Source organism: the organism of the source record quoted next, unplaced genomic scaffold, assembly GCF_019419815.1.
Source record: "Pyrus x bretschneideri cultivar Hongxiangsu unplaced genomic scaffold, Pyrus_bretschneideri_v1 Contig13, whole genome shotgun sequence".
Taxonomy (NCBI): domain Eukaryota; kingdom Viridiplantae; phylum Streptophyta; class Magnoliopsida; order Rosales; family Rosaceae; genus Pyrus; species Pyrus x bretschneideri.
Window position 1 is genome coordinate 6,438,357 of NW_025999424.1, and position 19,718 is coordinate 6,458,074.

The following is a 19,718-nucleotide window of genomic DNA, read 5'->3' on the forward strand; positions in this document are numbered from 1 at the left end:
TAATAGAAAATTACTTCTTATTCGTATAGAAATAGGATTGGACCTGCTGTAAGGCCCATTCTTTTTCAAAACCCTAGACATGAAAAGACTAGAAAACCCTAGAATCATGACTTGCGTTCTTCATTTCGTCTCATAGGCTTAGATAATGACTTTGAAGAACAAAATAAATTATCAAAAAGAAGGGAATTATGGAGAATTTTATGAAACTCAGATTTTAAGCTTGTCACATTACTTAGAATGAGCATCTATCTCAAATTAATTGACAATAAATGAAAAAAATATTAACCACTTAATGCGAGACTTTAATGCATGATTTCCATTAAAGTCATTTGAGAGATGTCATTCGACGAACTACCATTTGAGACAAAATATTCGATTATGAGAAGCGGTAAAGAAAATTTAAAGATCAAGATAATCTCAAACACATTTATTATTTGGTGGATATTTTACTTATTTTGTTATAACAAATTCAGATAACGTTTTATTGTCAGATACGTCGAATGTTACATATATGTTCTAGATTCGTGGCACGTGACAAGTCACCAAATTGATAACTTTCTCCTTTATTGTTCAGATCGATCGTATATCAGCGATAGCTGCGAAGTATGTAGGCAAACCATTGGGAAGCTAATTCTTCTCCTTTTCGCAGTCCACTTGATCTTGTGGTGGGAGCTTTGGGGTTCAGGTCAAGCATGGCCGGTGAGATGTATGGTGCTGGAGACCCTCTCACGTCAATCAGTGCATCAAGTGAAGCAGACAAGCCAATGATGATTGAGCTTGCCGTTGCAGCTATGGATGAACTCATCAGAATGGCCCAAATGGGTGAACCATTGTGGATGACTAGCCTTGATGGCAGCACCACCGTACTCAATGAAGATGAGTACATCAGAACATTCCCTCGTGAAGTCAGGCCAAAACAAAGCGGCTTCAAAACTGAAGCTTCGCGTGAGAGTGCAGTTGTTATTATGAACCACATGAAACTTGTTGAGATTCTCATGGATGTGGTAAGCCTGCCAACTCTATTAGACATTTACATACGCCTTCATTAGTGTATTTATATCGTTGTATTGATAACACTTTTGAAGGAAAGAATCGCATGAACCCACAGTATTATTTGTGTGGATTTTGTAACGTGTAGAATCAGTGGTCGACTGTATTTTCTGGGATTGTCTCAAGAGCTCTGACCCTTGAAGTCCTATCAACTGGTGTGGCTGGAAATTACAATGGAGCGTTGCAAGTGGTATATATATTTTCCCCTCAAAGTTCAACTTCAGCTCTTCTTATTTTGTCGTTAATTGTTTAGTTTTTTGTGATACATACTTTTGTATTAAAATACTGTTTGTGGTTTGGTAGATGACGGCAGAATTTCAAGTTCCTTCACCACTTGTTCCAACTCGTGAGAGTTATTATCTGAGGTACTGCAAACAGCATGCCGATGGCACCTGGGCTGTGGTTGATGTTTCCTTGGACAACTTGCGCCCTAATCCTGCACTCAAATCTTGTCAAAGAAGGCCCTCAGGATGCCTAATTCAAGAAATGCCAAATGGGAATTCAAAGGTTTACAACACACTATATATACATATCATACATGTTTCACTTTAATGGGATATTTTAAGGCCCAATTTTTACAGGATACATTAATTTCATCTAATGATAAATTTTGCTGCCTTAGGTTACATGGGTTGAGCATGCTGATGAAGTGGATGAAAGAGGTATTCACCACCTCTACAAGCAGCTGGTTAGCTCCGGCCATGCATTTGGTGCAAAACGATGGGTTGCTACCTTGGACCGTCAATGCGAACGTCTTGCTAGTGCAATGGCTTCTGACATCCCTACTGGTGATGTTGGAGGTAATAATAATTTGGCTTGCTATTTCATTATTCATTTCTTTAATATTTATATGGCGCGAAATTTTACATGAGACTATTATGTTGCGTCATCCTATTGACTAACAGGATAGCCCATTAAAAGATTGGTCATATACCGTTAATGCATGTCCGTTAGTTAATTAAGCCTAATTCTTTTCGATAAAAATTATATAACTGTTATTGGTTATATTTGTTAAATTCCTGGTTAATAAGTGATCACAAATCAAGAAAGGAGAAAAAGCGTCCTGAAATGGGCTGAAAGAATGGTGATTAGCTTCTGTGCTGGATTGAGTGCATCGACCACACACACATGGACCACAATGTCCGGAATAGGGGTTGATGACGTCCGGCTGATGACCCGAAAATGTGTGGATGATCTCGGAAGGCCTGCAGGTATTGTGCTCAGAGCCGCGGCATCTTTCTGTCTTCCAGTACCTCCCAAAAGAGTCTTTGAGTTTCTCCGCAATGAGAAGTCTCGCAGCGAGGTACATACACTTGAACTAATCTTAAAGCTGAATTAATAGTCATCTGATTCTTAGAATAAATTTACCAAATCTATTACATGAACCAAATTAATGCACATATATTTTGCAGAAGCGTGAGATCATATTTCTATTTATAAGCAAGTATTTTAATGCGTGTATCTCAGAAAAATGTAACAAACAAGTACACTGAACCATTACTAAAACATACCATAAACGGACAACAGATGCATGGATAGAAACAATTTCCACATTAAGTAACTTGGATGGAAAAGGAAAAGTACATACTTTCACATCCTACCTAATACAGAAACAAATACTAGAGAAAATCTAGGTTTCTTTTGTGTCAACCACAGAAAAAAAAAAAGATCATCAAGATAGAAGGTTATGTATTTTACAAATAATCAGAAGCTAGATATAGAAAGCTGATCAGCATCTGCTAAACTGGAAACACAGTTATTCTCCTTAAATTGTTCCAGTTGTAATTGTTATGATCACTACTTGTGCTTGCAGTGGGATATTCTTTCTTATGCGGGAATTTTTCAAGAGATTGGGCACATTGCTAATGGTCGTGACACTGGAAATTGCGTGTCTCTACTACTAGTAAATGTAGTTTTATCTTTTATATTATGTTTTTTTTTCTCTAATCAACTACATGTATCTCTCTTCACATCACTAATTACAAGGTAACATAAAATTTATTTGTAGAGTGCCAATTCAAGCAAGAGCAACATGCTGATACTGCAAGAGAGCTGCACTGACCCAACAGCTTCCTTTGTAATTTATGCACCAGTTGACATTGTTCACATGAAAGCCGTGCTGAATGGGAGTGACCCTGACCATGTTCCCCTTCTTCCTTCTGGGTTTGCGATACTCCCCGACGGAGCCGGCATAGGAGACTCTTCCTCTGGTGGTAGTTCACTTCTCACTGTTGCTTTTCAGCTCTTGATTGATTCAGACCCAACTGCTAAGCTGTCTCTTGGGTCGTCGGTCACAGCGGCTAACGATCTTATTGATTGCACTGTTGAGAAGATAAAAGCTGCGTTCTCATGCGACAGTGCATGAACTGCATAACTCAGTTAGTTACTTTCTAGGTAAGCTAATTATACATGTCACATATTACAAATTAATTACGTGTCACATATTTGATGATCGTTTGCCTTTACTTTGTTGCAGTATTTTGAGGACGAGGAAGGAAGGTGAAAGGAGAGAAACATAGATGGTGTTAAGGGATTTCGGCAGCTTATACCCCTGAGGGGAGAAGTGAAAAGCGCTTAAGACCTTTCCTTTATTTTTATTTTTTTGGATTGAATAACTTTCTCATTATTCACCTTGTACACAGTAATTGATATTGCTAGTATTTGGATTGAACTTTCTCATTTCTCATTTATAAAGAGATTAAGTGTTCTTGTTTTTTAATGGATATTGCTTTTCTTTATTGTCAATCACTCTTGGTTTCTATTTTGCAAAAGATTTCTTTTGCAAAATAATGGAATGTGGATAGTTTGCCACTGTGTTGGTATTGCATGGCTTTTGATTTGAGCTATTTATTATGAGAAAATTTTGACATGAGATGATGAGAGGGGGAGGAGCGAGAGAGAGAGAGGAGAGGGATGGGGGTTGGGAGACGAAGCGAGAGAGAGGAGAGAATGAAGTATCGTGATGCCTTCATTAGTTTGTCGCTTTCTTTCTTTGGGAAACGTTTAATTGTTCCGCCTTTGAACAAACATCTCAAAATGATGGAATTGACGTTTTTGGCCGGAAAGGCGTCACTGATGTCTTCGATCGGGCGCCGGCATGGATGACCAGTTTAATTTTAGTAGTGCCGGATGTGAGATTATGACATCATTCCAACAAATAGTAGGTCAATTTAGGTAAAGAAATGGAAGGAGAAATTGAACATATAGTGAACTTCCTCTTTTGTTTAGGTAAGAAATGAAAGGAGAAATTTAGCAGAGTAGTCAAATACAAACCGAAACCAAATCATCTTGAACTGATAAGATCCAAATCTCTAAGCCCTTAATCAACCTGCAAGTAACACAGAGGCTAGAGAGGAAGAGAGAGAGAGAGAGCAGAGCTCCTGAAAACAAATTCTGATCTCATTACAAACCAAAGAGCAAGTGCTCTTATACACGAAGAGTGACTACTGCCAGTTGGCACTTCTAACAAATAACATGTAAAACCCTCAATTACAACTAACTTGACTCTTAATTTGTGATTAAGATAATCACAATCCTAAGTTCATAACATGAACGAAAGATTTCCATGTAACTCTCTGGTTTCATATACTGTAGATGACATCAATTGCCAAAATCTTCCGATCAATCATCATAAGAGTTTGAATGATATTGATCACTCTCACAATGACTACAAAATCTGGATCAGTTTTGTATCTCAAGCCTTCTTTTTCCTTCCCAATGTCGGTCTCTTGCCAATGGTTGAAGTAGTCTTGCGGGATGCTGGCAGAAGCCCCCGCAGTACGGCCAAAACAGCTAACCCAAGAAAAGGGAAGTAAAAATATATCAGCATATCAGACGCCTTGCCGGACTGAACCAGCTCCGATAATTCAGTAATCTGAAATTTTCACAAAACCAGAATCTGTTATAAGAAAGTAAGGTTGAAGAAAGGGGTTGACATTGACACTTGACAATCCGATATGAAATAGAAGTTCAATATTACGGACTTTCATTGGTGCAAATCCAGAAGAACTCCACCTCTCAATCTCATATAACCCAATTACGATTCAATTGCTTATCTGGTGACTGCAGTGGCGTTTCGTTTCACATCCAATGCATGCATAGATCAGGATGCCAAATGCATCATCACAGTAACACGTTATATTCGAGCTTGGTAGAATTTGATCGAAAGATAACAAACACATGTTCAAATATCATACTTTGAGAATTCTGTAAGCGGATTGATTTCTGTCACGAACTTTGTAATTGTATAGTCTAATAACAAGATCTAAGCAAACCAAATGAAAACGTGAAAAAGAAAAGAGATGTAGCAAACACAAGTTGTAAAATCAAACAAAACAATCAAATTGGCTATAAATTATAACGTGAATAAAGACACAAGGAAGAAAACTTTACAATGGAGCCGAAGAAAGAAACTCCATAGATCAAGCAGGTGGTGTTGAACCAAGACTTGGCGGCCAAAATTCCGTACAAGTTGGCCAGCGCAAGAGGCCACTGAAGGAGTAGCTGCAGCCAAACGAGGCCAACAAAGAAATGAGGTTTCTCGGTCACAAGATAATGGCCTAAGATGCGCACGTATAACCAGCTCTGGAGTTCAACCAGCCAGTCTGGGAAGAGGCACCGAGGCAGAATTATCTGCGAGTCGAGCAAGGGCGCTGCCACCGCAATTACGATGAAGAAGACGATGAGTGTGGCATCTACAAGCTTCAACAAAGCACCCATTTTGGTTTTTGAGGGTAGATAGCTTTTTCTTTGAAACTCTTCAACCTTTCTTATGGTGAACCCTTCAACCTTTGGTTGGTGTGGTTTAGAAGGAAATAAGCAAAGAGATGAGAAGCAATCAATGTCAACTTTATCTTATTCGAAAGAAATCAGAGATAAGATTTATATGATCTGTATATAGATAGGGTACAAGTTACAACAACAATCAACTAATTTTTTAATGGCACTGTACATCTGCTACAGAAACCAGATTTCTCCCAAAGTACACAGCAACTTACAACTCGTAGAAATAAATGTGCGTGGGGTAGAGAAGCTATAAGGACTTGGCTACGGTACATGCATTTACTTAATGCATTCACCATCTAACGGTTAGATTGGTCAGAAATTATAATCTCTCTTTTCGAAAATATAGGAAGAGAAGAGATTCAGGACCCAAAGAAAAAGCTAAAACACAGCAATTTGTGAGGAACTTCCATCTTTTTTTTCTAAGTAATTAACAAGAGAAGAAAGGAGAAATTCAGCAAAATATTGAAATACAAAGTATACAAAACTGGAGAATAGCTACAACGTTAAAAGACGATATGCAATTAACCGAACCAAGTAATAGTGAATCCAATTGCTAAAATCTTCCAATCTTGCATAAGAAGGATTTCATTTGTTACATTGCTAAAATCTTCCAATTTGTTGCATAACCAGCAACTGAAAGGGGACAAACATGAAACTCTCACAATAACAATAACTCGCAAAATCTAAGTCAGGCAGTTGTCTTTCAGGCCTTCTTTTTCCTACCCAATGTAGGTCTCTTGCCAATCCTTGAAGTAGTCGTGCTGGATTGCGGCAGCAGCCCCCGCAACATGGCCAAAACACCTAATCCCAAAAAAGGGGAGTACACATATAACAGCTTATCAGAAGCCTTGCCGGACTGAACAAGCTCTGATAGTATTGTAACCTGAAATTTTGACAAAACCAAAATCTGTTAAGAAAGAAAAAAGTTGAAGACGGGTGGTTGACAATGCAATATGGAATAGTTCAACATGACAGACTATGTATGTGCTGCCGAATCCAGAAAAACTCCACCTCCAATAACCCAATTAGAATTCTCACCACCATTACGTAATAATTATGAGAGTGTTTATGGGTAATGATAAACAGTTTAACACTAACCATGTGACCTTAAGACATTGCTTCGCCTATAATGGTGTTTCGTTTCCAATCCAATTTATGCTTAAAATGAGGAAGCGAAATCCATCAGTAGAGTAAATATGTTAGAATTTGATCGATGCTAATAGTTTTCGGAACTCTCTTATCTGGCTAATTCTTCATGCAATTTGTAATCTTTAAGTTACATAACATCATTCAAACAAGTTTCGCTTCATTTTCTATCTTGTACATTTTAACATCTTTGACTTATTAAACCACCCTCGGATTGGATACTATAATTAATCCATGTTAAATCCTATAAAAGTTACAAACTTGGAAGATAATTAACAAGAAAATATATAATTAACCAATTGAAAACTACAAAAAAATAAGGGATCCAGTAAAACCCAAGATCTAATACCAAACAAATCACCAATTTGCTATAATTTATAACGTTATTAAAAGAAAAGAAAGAAGAAAACGTTACCATGGAGGTAAATACCGAAGCGCCATAGATCAAACAGGTGGTGTTCAACCAAGACTTGGCGGCCAGAATTCCGTACAAGTTGGCAACCGCCAGAGGCCATTGGAAGAGCAGCTCAACCCAAACGATCCCAACAAAGAAATGAGGCTTCTGGCTCACCAGATAATCTCCATAGGTGCGCGCGTACCAGCTCTTGAGCTCCACCAACACCTCCGGGAAGAAGCTCTGCGGCAGACATGTCTGCCCGTCGATAAACGGCGCAGCCACCGCAATCACGACGAAGAATACGAAGAGAGTGGCGTCTACGAGTTTCAACAGAGCACCCATTTGGAATTTTCAGGGTGGATAGCTTTGCTTTCCTTCAATGGATCTCTCTGGTTTGCTCCGTGAAACTTTGGTTTTGTTTGTGTAGTCAAATTTCCTGATCTGAACGACGTGTCGTTTCCTAATATTTTTGGAACATATTCAGACGCCAAGTCGTTTTATTGTTTTTTTTCCTTATCAACAAGGCAACAAGACTATATTCCTATTCTTTGCATCCCCAACTTGGATGTAGATTTCAGTTACCTTGGCTTGCAAGAAATGTAAGATTGATGGATTGATTGTCCTTCGACACAATTGTACTAAAGGAGGGTGATTTCGAACTCATAAAAGTAAACACTCACGTCAAATTTTCTTATTTTAAAGAAAAATTAAAAGTTATTGTAAATAAAAAGTTCGTTTTCTTAGCTATTTCAAAGAAAGCACCCAAAGTTAAGCAGGAATAGAATTTCTTTTTATACCTAGGAATAAATTACATTCCGAAAGCACCCAAAGTTAGGCAGGAATAGGATTTCTCTCTTTTTTTTCTTTTTTTTTTTTTTTTTTGAGTACATCAATATTTTACACTAAGGGGATGGGGAGTTCGGCCAAGTCACACAATGAAAAGCCTAATTTGGTATCGAATTTGCCATCCAAGAGATTTGAATCTAAAACCTCTCACTTTCAAATGAAGAGAAATACCACCAAACCGTAGTCCTGAATAGCAGGAATATGATTTCTTTTTATACCTAGGAGTAAATTACATTCCAAATTATCTGGGGAAACTTGTTAAACTACAAATTACGAGGGAAAAAAAAAACAAATAAAGAGTTCTTCTTTTCTCACCCCCCCTATAGGTTTAGCACCCTAACTCTTAGGTTTACCCTCTAAATCAAGATAACTAATACTTTCTTCCATATTTGTGCCACATGTATAAAGAACTAACTATGATTAGTCTATATTCTTAATATTTTTTATGGAAAAGAAAAAACTAAATTAATGAAGAAAAAAATTTACCATCTATTCTCTCTATAATATCTCGTCATAAATTGTTGATCGACACTAATACCCCCTTTCACCTCCCACTTTTCAGGCGTAGAAGTAGCAACAACTCCTAAAAGAAAAGCCTTTAATTATCATACGCCTCCAAGAAAGGGTGTATATGATTCTTTTAAGTGAATGAGGTTCCCCATATTACTCATTCGATCCGGAAGTTGCCTACAAGAAAGACTGTATATCAACCAAACTAACATTTCTTTGGTTAATTCTTCTTTCGATTTTCCTGTACTACAGTTTTTACTTTTTATTTTGATATGTCGTGGCCGAATTGGTAGGACGGGAAAGGGTGTATTAATGCCAATCAATTGTTTGATGAGGATTAGAGAGAATAAATGGTGGTAAGGTTTTTTGCTTAATTAGTTTGATTGTTTTTCTTTTACACAATAAATAATTAAATAGTTTAGACTAACTATACTTACATTTTTTAACATGTGACGCAAATCTGGATCGAAAATAATGATTATCTTGAGTTAGGGAGTGAGCAAATTAAAACGAACTCAAAATTTAAAATGAAAAAAAAAAAAAAGAATAAAACTAATTAAAAGAAATATAAAGCAATTGGGAATCCTTATTTAATAAGAACTCCGCTTTTGATTTTCATAATACAAAAAGGAAAAAGAGAGGGCTTATAAAACCACCCGCTTCTCAACCTTGTTTATGTCCGCGAAGTAGAAGTTGAAACTTCCTGTCAAATCCCACAACAGAACTGGTGATGCCGATACGCGACGTCAAGACCCTCAACCCTATGAAATCCCACTCCGCCACGAAGCTCTCTGCCGATGCGAAAGCATTCTTTCCAGGAAAAACAAGCAGCCGTGATAAACAAAACCCTAATCGTTCAGCTCTTTTTCCTCCACCCTTGCCCTACCACCAACAACACTATATTCCTCCTCCTATGTTTTATCACCGTACATCATGTCCTACACCGGTCAATCCGCAACTGCAGTGTGTTCAGTTTCCTCCGTTTTACTATGTTCCTCCTAATCCCGAGATCATGATTGACCAAGGCCTTACGGTTAATCCATGGGCTCCATTACCGCCACAAGATTTACTGGTTTTGAGAAGTAATATCGTTAGGCAAATAGAGTATTACTTCAGTGATAAAAATCTAAAGAAGGATCATTACCTGATTTCGATTATGGATGACCAGGGATGGGTTTCGATATCCACTATCGCTGAATTTAAGAGACTCAAGAATATGTGCACCGACATACCGTTTATCCTTGATTCGTTGTTGTTGGGCTCGACCAGTGTGGAAGTGCAGGGTTACAAGATACGGCCACGGGACAATTGGTTGAAGTGGATTCCGGCTCATGCAGACTCTACCGTAACATCAAAACAGCATATTCAGCCGGAGCAACTTAGGTCTGCCAATAATCGTGATAAAATTGTTGACGCTTCATCTGATGGAAAATACTCAACGGATCTCTTGCTATCTAGCACTGGACATGGAACTGCAGATAGTGTTCTTGACGGTGGATCTCTTGTGTTTACTGCTGATAATTGAGTTGGCCCATAGATTGGCAATGGGGTTACTCATAGAATATTGGTTCGGTTTTCTCTGTCTACGTCTCATGATTTGGTTTGCTTGGAAGAACCTGCTGACGCAATTTTCAATATTTTGTTAGGACGATAGATGATAATGTTTCATATTTTAGTGTGTGGTACATATTTTCCTTCGATTGGATGAAATTCCCGACAAGGTTTTTTTTGAGGCCCACACTTCTATCCTCTTGTAAGGTTCCTTTAAAATATTTACATAAATGAATAATTGCATAACGTACTCTTTTAGATAAAAGTATTCTTCTGTTGATTTTCAGATTGTGGCCTTTTCGAAAGAAAATCCTCCGTGACAATTGGTATACGGAGGATCAATTCAATCTGGATGTGCTTAGGAACTTAGCATGAGATGAGAGATACGTAAATCGACATCCGTGGAAAATAAATACTGTAGTAACTTATGTTTATCTTTCCTTTCCTTCAAATTCTGATATGTTACTAAGAGTTTATTGATAAATCCAATTAGCAACAACTTTCAATCATTCATAACAAGAGTTTATTGATAAATTGAGAACATGGACACATAATTGACATATATGAACTATCAAAATAATGATAAATTGCAAAATGTGTCTGCAAGTTCAGTTGTACGTCAAGCCTTCTTTTTCCTACCCAATGTAGGTCTCTTGCCAATCCTCGAAGTAGTTGTGTTGGATGGCAGCAGCAGCCCTCGTACTGTGGCCAAAATGCCTAAGCCTAGAAAAGGGAAATACATATATAGGAGGTCATCTGAAGCCTTGCCGGACTGAAGCAGTTCCGATAATATAGTAACCTGAAGTTTTCAGAAAAGGAAGACATCTTAAGAAAAAAAAAAGTTGAAGAAAACGAAGGATATACAATCCAACATGAAATAGAATTCAATGTGATCACTAGACTTTGTAAATTGTAATTAAATGGTGCAGAAACAGGAAGAAGAAACACCCTCCCCATCATCCAGTTATAATTCTCCTCACCCATCACCATTAGATATAATTAGGTGAGTTTTTACCGAGTTAACTGGAATGACTAAAATTCAACATGTGAGCCTAAGACACTACTTTCACCTTCAATGGTGTGTATCGTTTCTAATTCAATGCATGCCTAAAACGAGGGTTACAAAATAAAATGTGGTAATATGCATGTATGCTGCAGATTTATGAGGAATTCCCAACTTTACAACCAAATTCGATAATCTACTAGTTGAATCAACAGAGTGCGATGTCAGGATTTTATACCACTTTGGTTTAGAGTTATAGGTTTAACCGATGCTAAGAATAGATAACATAAGTAAAATAGTTTTCAGAAGTCTATTTAGCTAGCTAGCTAATTTTTTTTAAGCACCCACTTCCTCAACATCTTTCACTTGATTACTTTCTCCTTTCTTCATTTTAGTGGGCCCGCCATGAAATTTGATCGACCACTTTAAACTTCCCAAAGAAAATCAACATGACTCGTACATCCAACCTTATTTGATATCACAATCATTCTGTCTTAAATCCTTAACTATAACTAAAGGTTACTCATGTGGAACCCTTTTTTCTTTTCTAAAAGAACATTTAAAAAACAAACTATAAAGTTAGGGACTTGTAGAGCAACGGGTTAAGAGCAGACCATGTCCTCGATTCTTCACTCATATCGCTTGTATAAAAACCGAAACTACTATAACATTACCAATGGAAAACAAGAGAAGGGAATCTAAAAAACCCAAATTGTGTAAAAAAAAACCATAGTTCTAGCTAGAATCAATAACAACAACAAATTGGCTATCAAGTTATGATGTTATTAAAGAACAATAAAACGAAAACTTTACCATGGAAGTGAAGACCGAAACGCCATAGATCAAGCAGGTGGTGTGGAACCAAGACTTGGCGGCCAATATTCCGTACAAGTTGGCAAGCGCGAGAGGCCATTGAAAAAGCAGCTCGAACCAAATGATCCCAACGACGAAATAAGGCTTCTGGGTCATCAGATAATCGCCATAGCTGCGCGCGTACCAGTTCTTGAGATCAATCAATGCGTCCGGGAAGAGGCTCTTGGGCAGACATATCTGCGCGTCGATTAACGGTGCTGCCACCGCGATCACGACGAAGAAGACGAACAGAGTGACGTCCACAAGCTTTGCCAAAGCACCCATTTTACTTTTGGAGTAACAGAATTACAGATTCATTCGTTTCTTCCTGATCCTAACGACGTGTAATTTCTTAATAGATATGTTTGTTGCACTGACACGCGCTCAATCGTATTTTTCGTAGTGATTTGTTTTATTGTGAGGAAAATCTAAAGACTGAGGGGGATATAGCTCAGACGGTAGAGCAAGCCGATCGATGCCCCGTATCTGCATATTTTCATTTTTTTTTCTTCCTCTAAATAAAAGATTTCATGACTGACTAACCTATGTGTAATAATTATTCATAACCCTTCTAACTTTATAATTCCCTTTCTTTTTTTATACAAGTGATGATGAAAAAAAGGAAAATCGAACCTTAAGTAATCGAGTGCATGCATGCATAAATATTTTTAACCTGCTTGAGTTATACAAATTCTTGCTCATTTTTTAGTACATGTCAAACATGATAATCTTTTTTTTGTTTTGTGTTTTAAAATAAAAAAAGTACAGAAAGATGCGTTAATGGCTTGTTTTGGAATTTTCAGATTATGCCTATTTGACATGTACTTTTTTTTATTAGAACTTAGGTATACTCTTTGTAAAAAAATGTATTCGAAATACGGTACTTTATTGGAGAAAATCAGATAAAAAATTCAGAATTTCTAAATTCCTAATTACATTCCAATTTACATCCAAGCTTTTCAGAATATTAAAATTTTGGGATTTCAAATTCGAAATAGAAATTCTCGTACCGAAACTGGAATCTCAATTTCTTATCCAAGTGGACCTTCCAATAGTGCAGTGAGGAGTCCAAAACACTGCAGCCCATAACATTGTCTTCTTTTATCAACTCTTTCACATAAAGGAGTTCATATAAAAAATTAATAAAATCAGGTTCTCACTTCGTGTAAAAGAACAGCAAAAAGAAATGATGAAATAAAAGATTTGAGTTCTAGTTAATTTTCATATCCTTTGTTTACTATGGCTGAAATAGTGGTGGCGGAGGGTGGCAGCAGCCCACGCAGAATGGTGAGGACACTTAAAACAATTATCACAATTTAGCTGACTAATTAGGGTATTCTAGGCAACTTGTGATGAGCATGTGAGTGCATGAGGTTAAAATTCTGCATCGTTGATCATACCAACTCATTGTTGGAGTAGAGAATCTCACAATGGTCATATGAAAAAATAATATACGATTACTATATGGAGTTTTCACTTCTAACATCATTGAAATCTTTTGTGATAAAATTCAACACTTAGCAATAAGTAGTTAAGTTGAGACAATATCGGTGATATTAATGGTTGACTATGCTGGGCCTATAAAGTTTATCCCTCATATGCATCAAATCGATCAAATCAAACTCTAAAGTTAAATGAGTTTTGGCAAGACTAGTCCTAGGACGGGGATTATTTCCTAAGAAGCCCCCATTTGCATGCTTTTCGTGACTTCGTTTGTTTCTTCTTCCCTGAGGGGTATGCATTTTAACTTACGGCCACCAAAAAATTCCCAAATAAACACCAACAGCATGATTGACATGCTATTAGTTCATAACAATTCTTTCTCATAAATACATTAGAATTTAAGGTACATAGATGTAACAGAATCTGAGTCTAAGTACGACTAAAAGACGTAAATTTTGATAAAGAATCTGAGTTCTAAGTTACTTTCCGATACTTTGGTTGGCCGGTGCTTTTTGTTGTTCTTTTGTCACTGGTCGAAGTACTGGCGTTAGACGGAGGGAGCAACCCGCGCAGTATGGCCAGGACGGCAAAGCCCACAGCAGGGTAGTACAACATCAACATTGTATTAGATGCCTTGCCGGACCATAACAGCTCTGGTAAAATAGCGCCCTGCAATTTTCACCAAGGCAGAGAATATGCAACAAGTTGAAAGAAACGAAGGAATCTTTTATAAACATCGCTCCATACATGTGAAATAAAAAAATAAAAAAAATAAAAAAAAAACTAATTTTCAGAATTGCCTTAGTTCTAATTCTAGGAGAAGTTCCAAAAACAGTGTCTTTGTGACTCTCACACGGTCACACTTAATTAACTAACGCCTCATACTCATGAGAAACTTTTTGAGTGTGAGAACTACACTGAAAAATCACTTTGTACTTAACACCTCCATCAAAACCAGTCTAACTAAATCTTAACAAGAAATTGAACAGTGTAGAAACAGGCAATTAAAACACATTAATCATAGTGACAAATCCATTTAAATTGTGAGGTTGCCGTGTAAATATGATATACTTAATCGACTTAAATTATCAAAATCTTGGAGGTTTCAACATGGTTTGTTTATATGTATTATTTGGACTAGTTTGAAGAAGCAAATAATCAGCACCCAGGTGAAGAATCAGTATGTTTACAAAATTTAAATTAAATAAGGAAAAAAATAAGATTGTTTTTGAAGAAGGTGATTTTATTTTTATCGAACTTTAATTGATGTTAGAATAGATTTTAATTTTGATCAGTAGCCAGGTACATCATTCTATGTACAGAATACGTAACTGCGTGTATAATCATAATAAAGTAGCTAACTGAATTCTCAAAAATTAAATTTTAATCTAACATTGGAGCTTGTTAGAAATGACAGAGAAGGATTATACCATGGTGGTGAAGAAAGAGGCGCCATAGAGCAAGCAAGTGGTTCTGTACCAAGGCTTAGCTGCCAAAATCCCATACAAGTTGGCAACGAGAAGGGGCCACTGCAGTAGGAGCTCAACCCAAACGAGACCAACGAAGAAATGAGGCTTCTCTTCACCAAGATAATCGTCGAACTCCCTGACATACCAGTTCTTGAGCTCCACCAGCGAGCTTGGGAAGAGGCTTTGAGGTAGACACAACTGCACGTCTATTAGCACCGCGTTCACCGCCACTATGGCGAACATTACGAAGAGTATGGCGTCGATTATCTTCACAAAAACACCCATTTTAGGTTTTGATTTGCTCGATTTGCTCTCTTTCTCAGCTTGTTTAGTGTGGTGGTATTGAACCAATGCTTAGCAGGCAAAAATGAATCTTGAAGATATTTGTAGGGGCCTACTGGCACACCATCTTTGAAGTCTACTCTCATTAATATTATATAATTTTAGAGATTGCCATTTTTTTTAAATAATCCATCAGTAACATGCATGTTAACTACTTCAGCAATTTCTTATTGTTAGACAATTTGATACATAGTATCCAGAATTTTTCTTTATTTGGTAAAAAAAGTTAGGGAGAGGAAGGCTACTCCATTTTAGGATTAAGGCTTACTATATAAGTATTTTTGAAGATTTATAGACAGGGTTTTAGTCACTTTTTTTGTTTTTACATATCGCCCGCATCAAGAGAGATTGTCAACAGCGGGACACGAATTTAAACCTTAGTCTAGCAAATGTAACAAAAATTTGATTATAAGGAAATAATATTCAAAGGTAATATCTTGATTAGTACATATAGTAAGACAACCTCAAGAACCAATTAGCTTTTGGTTTAGCGATTGTTATCTTCATTTGGAGGAAGTCTCAATTTAACTTTAGTTGACTTATTGCTAACATATGTGATTTATGTATATTAGGACATTATATATTTGCGATGAGCCTTATACATATATACCTGGTTGTCACTAATGATTGCATAACTTATATATTTCCATTGTGTGGAAAAATAATATTTAAGTAGAAAAATAAATCATACCAGAATATTTTCCTTTGATTTTACCCTTAGACTGGATAACAAATAAATTTGTGTTATGATTCATAAGGCAGATATTATATAGTTAGACAAGATTCTTCATTGGAAGACAGAACAGTTCCAGGTCCCAATTATAACAGCCTATAACATCAACATAGCAGAATTGCAAAAAAATTATAAAGTTTACAGGAAAAAAAAGAAGAAGAAGAAAGGATAAAAGATTTGAGTTCTAAATTATTTTCTTTGCTGGGGTGGTTCTTTTGGTTGTTCCTTCGCCGTTGGTGGAAGTAGTGGTGGCGGGCGGTGGGAGCAGCCCGCGCAGTATGGTGAGCACAGCAAACCCCATAGCAGGGTAGTACAAAATCAACATTTTATTAGATGCCTTGCCGGACCATAATAAGTAACAATTCCGGTAATAAATTGCCCTGCGATTTTCAGCATGCCAGAAAATATTTAACAAGTTGAAGAAACTAAGGAATATTTTGCAATTATCAGCTCATACAAGTTAAAAAAATTAACTTTTAAAGTTCCTTTATTAGTCAGCTCCAATTCTAGGAGTTCAAGAAAAAAAAAAGGCCAGATAAGCCCCATTTGCTCTCTCCATCTTTTTCATCTATTTCAACCACATTTACTGAGCACATTATTAATTATTTCTCTAATACAAGTGTGTTTTAGGGTTCGTAAATGTGGTCATAGAACTACAAATAGCATTATTCAAATGTAAAAAAATAAAAAATAAAAAAACTCTTTTTACCATGTGTGTATTCTTTGTGGCTTGTTTCATAACTTACGAACAAAAAATGTCAATACACGCTTGACAAACATTTTTCATCCAGAATTTGGAGGGGGTGGACCATGGATGGTGATGTGAGAGAGTGTAGGGTTATTACATGGAGTAGTGGTGGGCCTCAGGTATGTGAATTTTATTGTGTCTCGGCCGCACAAACACGTGTCCAGATACCAAACCCATAATTTTTCCTCACACTCAGCACCCTTAACGATCAAAACCAATCTAACTCTCAACAAAGAAAGTAGAGAAGCAGGTAGCTAAACTAGCTAGAATAATGTACTCTCACTCGAATTTCCTTCCGTATAATTTAGATTAATTTAGTTTAGACTGCCTTGCTAAGAAAACAAAATCTCAACCAACCAAGAAATGAGAGAGGAATGTTACCATAGTTGTGAGGAAAGAGGCGCCAAGCAGGAGGTTTTGTACCAAGGCTTAGCAAAGCAAATCCCATACGAGTTGGCAACCATAAGAGGCCACTGGAATGTAAGCTCAACCCAGATGATGCCAATCAAGAAATGAGACTTCTCCGCGACGAGATTATCATCAAACTCGCGGATATACCAGCTCTTGAGCTCCACCAGCGAATTTGAGTAGAGGCTCTGAGGCAGACACAACTGTGTATCTATCAACGCAGCTAACACGGCCGCGATTTTCAGAAAAGTACCCTTTGTTTTTCTCGATCTCTTTCTCAGTTTTGATATTGCTAACTAGATTCAAAAATATACTTTCATAGGCACTAAGGCACAAGGCACTATCTTTGAACCTTGAAGCTAATTAGGCAAAGTCTACTGCCACTAATTAAATATTAATCTTCATTTGGTCATTGTTTAATATCCACTAACCAACGTCCATGCTTCAGAATCAGAAATGAATTCTTATTAAACAATTTGATAGGCAAAGAACCACCATGATTGATACAATAATGTACCAAACTGTTTGACAAAAGAACATTACTTCACAGAGTCGTACCAAGAATAATTGGGCAAATTACCATTCTACAAAAAACCAGTACATTTTGTTCTTGAAATATATTAATTTCCTCCATACAATATAAAGTCTTAACTAGGCACAACGCAAATGGCAATCACAATGATGAATTAATACAAATTACTCTGAGGATGAGATCGATTTGCGTTTACAAAATTTGGGTTGAAGTTGAAGCGCGAGTCTTTTTCTCGATTAAACTTTCTTCTTCCTACCTGAAGCAGGTCTTTTGCCAATGGTTGCAGTATGATTGGTTGATGAGTTGGGTAGCAGCCCACGCAGTATGGCTAAAACACCCAAACTCAAGAAACAGTAGTACACCGTCAGTAGCTTATCAGGTGCCCTTCCTGACCATGTCAATTCTGCAAATATTGGCACCTGCATGAAAAATTAAGGGCGTAAAAACATTTTAGAAGAAGATAAACGATAAACGATAATGATTAATGAAAAATTAATGGACGTGATTGCGATTTATATCTATTACATGAAAAATGAACTGTTATAAGTTGTATCCTCTCAACTGATCATTTTATGCAGATTTCTCTAATGAATGTGACTCGCATACGCTAATCCCACACGAATGGGTGACATGGGTCTTGTTTTTTTTATTAAAAAAAATTATATATTAGGCAAACCGTCAATTGAGATGCTACAAATAATTTTATTTGAACAGTTATGGAACGCTAGCAATATGAATAATTACCATGGAAGTGAAAAGAGATATTCCGTAGCTTAGGCACGTAATGTTGAACCAAGGCATGCTAGCCAAGATGCCATAAAGGTTAACAAACACAAGAGGCCATTGAAAAACAAGCTCAATCCACATGATCCCGATGTAGAAATCAGGCATTTCGGTCATGAGATAGTCGCCAGACTCGCGAGTGTACCAGTTCCTGAGGTCCACGAGAATGTCTGGGTAGAGGTTGCGAGGGAGGCATGCTTGCGCTTCAATCAACGGTGTTTTGAAAGCGATCACCAGGAGCAAGAGGAAGAGTAACGCATCAATGAGCTTGACAAGAACACCCATTTTCTTTTTTCTTGCTTAGTTTTGGAGGTTTGGCCTAGCTATGTTTGCGAGGAAAGGAGAATAGCTAGCCAGGAAGAAATGAGAATGGTAGCAAAAAGAGGATCTTGGAACTTTGAAAACTCAACATGGGGTGCAATTTATATTGGGTGTTTTGATTGGAATTAGATGCTTTCCGGATCCCCTCGTTAAGGATTCCGAGAATCAATTAATAACAACCGTTCATGAAAGATCGTGTGGTTATAGTTTTTTTTTTTTTTCCACATAAAATAAGGTTGCTTTACTTTTGAAAACATAAAAAGTATTCAATCATGATCGCACGATCTTCGATGAACGATTGATATTAATTGATCCATGGTTCCCCAAAGAGGATATCCTTCCGTTTTGACTCACTCACACCGGCCCCTCATATGTTTGGGGCATTTAAAATTGCTTGGTTATCGATTGGGCTTGGCAAATGAACATATCCTCATTTTCCATCTTAATGAAAATAACATTTTCATTTTTCAAAAGTAACGAAATCAAAGGGTGAAAATAAAGATGATGGCTTCATGGGGTAAATTCAATAACACTTTTAGTGAAAAAGATTAGGCGGTGCTATTCATACATCTCTTTTTACTTTTCAAACATTATTCTTAATTTTCGGTCATTGATCGAATAAATTGAAGAAGATAAAATAATAGAAATTAATAAGGATGTGTGAGGAATAAAAAATAGTGTGTAGATAGTGCCATTTTTCATTCTTTTATTGACGATTAATTACAACAAGTTTTATTTATGTATATCTCTCAAAAAGTTTTAGAGAAAGTGTTTTGTTTAAGATAAACAAAAATATTTC

The 19,718-nt window shown here is 36.8% G+C and overlaps 7 protein-coding genes and 1 pseudogene across 7 annotated transcripts; 2 read left to right on the forward strand and 6 right to left on the reverse strand.

The window, feature by feature from the left end:
- Window positions 1–336: 336 nt before the first annotated feature.
- On the forward strand, window positions 337–3,678 carry LOC125474705 (annotated as a pseudogene).
- Window positions 3,679–4,431: 753 nt separating this feature from the next.
- Window positions 4,432–5,906, reverse strand: LOC125474895. Its single transcript, XM_048579138.1, has 2 exons — window positions 5,443–5,906; window positions 4,432–4,924 (listed from the first exon to the last, which is right to left on the reverse strand). The coding sequence occupies exons 1-2, from the start codon at window positions 5,767–5,769 to the stop codon at window positions 4,745–4,747; spliced, it is 507 nt and encodes a 168-aa protein (XP_048435095.1). The 5' UTR covers window positions 5,770–5,906; the 3' UTR covers window positions 4,432–4,744.
- A 425-nt stretch (window positions 5,907–6,331) lies between these two features.
- LOC125474896 (sigma intracellular receptor 2-like) lies at window positions 6,332–7,826 on the reverse strand. Its single transcript, XM_048579139.1, has 2 exons — window positions 7,397–7,826; window positions 6,332–6,718 (listed from the first exon to the last, which is right to left on the reverse strand). Exons 1-2 carry the CDS (start codon window positions 7,718–7,720, stop codon window positions 6,539–6,541), a joined length of 504 nt encoding a protein of 167 aa, XP_048435096.1. The 5' UTR covers window positions 7,721–7,826; the 3' UTR covers window positions 6,332–6,538.
- Window positions 7,827–9,464: 1,638 nt separating this feature from the next.
- Window positions 9,465–10,259, forward strand: LOC125474744 (la-related protein 1A-like). The gene has a single exon (XM_048578722.1). The coding sequence runs from the start codon at window positions 9,465–9,467 to the stop codon at window positions 10,257–10,259; it is 795 nt and encodes a 264-aa protein (XP_048434679.1).
- A 522-nt stretch (window positions 10,260–10,781) lies between these two features.
- Window positions 10,782–12,727, reverse strand: LOC125474706 (sigma intracellular receptor 2-like). The gene is made up of 2 exons (XM_048578684.1): window positions 12,102–12,727; window positions 10,782–11,084 (listed from the first exon to the last, which is right to left on the reverse strand). The coding sequence occupies exons 1-2, from the start codon at window positions 12,423–12,425 to the stop codon at window positions 10,905–10,907; spliced, it is 504 nt and encodes a 167-aa protein (XP_048434641.1). The 5' UTR covers window positions 12,426–12,727; the 3' UTR covers window positions 10,782–10,904.
- A 1,178-nt stretch (window positions 12,728–13,905) lies between these two features.
- LOC125474707 (sigma intracellular receptor 2-like) lies at window positions 13,906–15,422 on the reverse strand. The gene is made up of 2 exons (XM_048578685.1): window positions 15,014–15,422; window positions 13,906–14,252 (listed from the first exon to the last, which is right to left on the reverse strand). Exons 1-2 carry the CDS (start codon window positions 15,335–15,337, stop codon window positions 14,058–14,060), a joined length of 519 nt encoding a protein of 172 aa, XP_048434642.1. The 5' UTR covers window positions 15,338–15,422; the 3' UTR covers window positions 13,906–14,057.
- An 889-nt stretch (window positions 15,423–16,311) lies between these two features.
- On the reverse strand, window positions 16,312–17,724 carry LOC125474745. The gene is made up of 3 exons (XM_048578723.1): window positions 17,719–17,724; window positions 17,257–17,579; window positions 16,312–16,507 (listed from the first exon to the last, which is right to left on the reverse strand). Exons 1-3 carry the CDS (start codon window positions 17,722–17,724, stop codon window positions 16,312–16,314), a joined length of 525 nt encoding a protein of 174 aa, XP_048434680.1.
- Window positions 17,725–17,860: 136 nt separating this feature from the next.
- On the reverse strand, window positions 17,861–18,952 carry LOC125474790 (sigma intracellular receptor 2-like). The gene is made up of 2 exons (XM_048578770.1): window positions 18,560–18,952; window positions 17,861–18,234 (listed from the first exon to the last, which is right to left on the reverse strand). Exons 1-2 carry the CDS (start codon window positions 18,881–18,883, stop codon window positions 18,052–18,054), a joined length of 507 nt encoding a protein of 168 aa, XP_048434727.1. The 5' UTR covers window positions 18,884–18,952; the 3' UTR covers window positions 17,861–18,051.
- Window positions 18,953–19,718: the final 766 nt, after the last annotated feature.

Excerpts from the sequence above, each read along its gene's own strand:
- LOC125474744 (XM_048578722.1), top strand. The coding sequence starts at position 9,465 with ATGCCGATACGCGACGTCAAGACCCTCAACCCTATGAAATCCCACTCC.
- LOC125474896 (XM_048579139.1), bottom strand. The coding sequence starts at position 7,720 with ATGGGTGCTCTGTTGAAACTCGTAGACGCCACTCTCTTCGTATTCTTC. Across the intron at positions 6,719-7,396 it reads CTTCGGTATTTACCTCCATG|GTTACAATACTATCAGAGCT; the intron begins GTAACGTTTTCT and ends TCAAAATTTCAG.
- LOC125474706 (XM_048578684.1), bottom strand. The coding sequence starts at position 12,425 with ATGGGTGCTTTGGCAAAGCTTGTGGACGTCACTCTGTTCGTCTTCTTC. Across the intron at positions 11,085-12,101 it reads TTTCGGTCTTCACTTCCATG|GTTACTATATTATCGGAACT; the intron begins GTAAAGTTTTCG and ends TGAAAACTTCAG.
- LOC125474790 (XM_048578770.1), bottom strand. The coding sequence starts at position 18,883 with ATGGGTGTTCTTGTCAAGCTCATTGATGCGTTACTCTTCCTCTTGCTC. Across the intron at positions 18,235-18,559 it reads TATCTCTTTTCACTTCCATG|GTGCCAATATTTGCAGAATT; the intron begins GTAATTATTCAT and ends TTTTTCATGCAG.
- LOC125474745 (XM_048578723.1), bottom strand. Across the intron at positions 16,508-17,256 it reads CCTCTTTCCTCACAACTATG|GGCAATTTATTACCGGAATT; the intron begins GTAACATTCCTC and ends TGAAAATCGCAG.
- LOC125474895 (XM_048579138.1), bottom strand. The coding sequence starts at position 5,769 with ATGGGTGCTTTGTTGAAGCTTGTAGATGCCACACTCATCGTCTTCTTC. Across the intron at positions 4,925-5,442 it reads TTTCTTTCTTCGGCTCCATT|ATTACTGAATTATCGGAGCT; the intron begins GTAAAGTTTTCT and ends TGAAAATTTCAG.
- LOC125474707 (XM_048578685.1), bottom strand. The coding sequence starts at position 15,337 with ATGGGTGTTTTTGTGAAGATAATCGACGCCATACTCTTCGTAATGTTC. Across the intron at positions 14,253-15,013 it reads CCTCTTTCTTCACCACCATG|GGCGCTATTTTACCAGAGCT; the intron begins GTATAATCCTTC and ends TGAAAATTGCAG.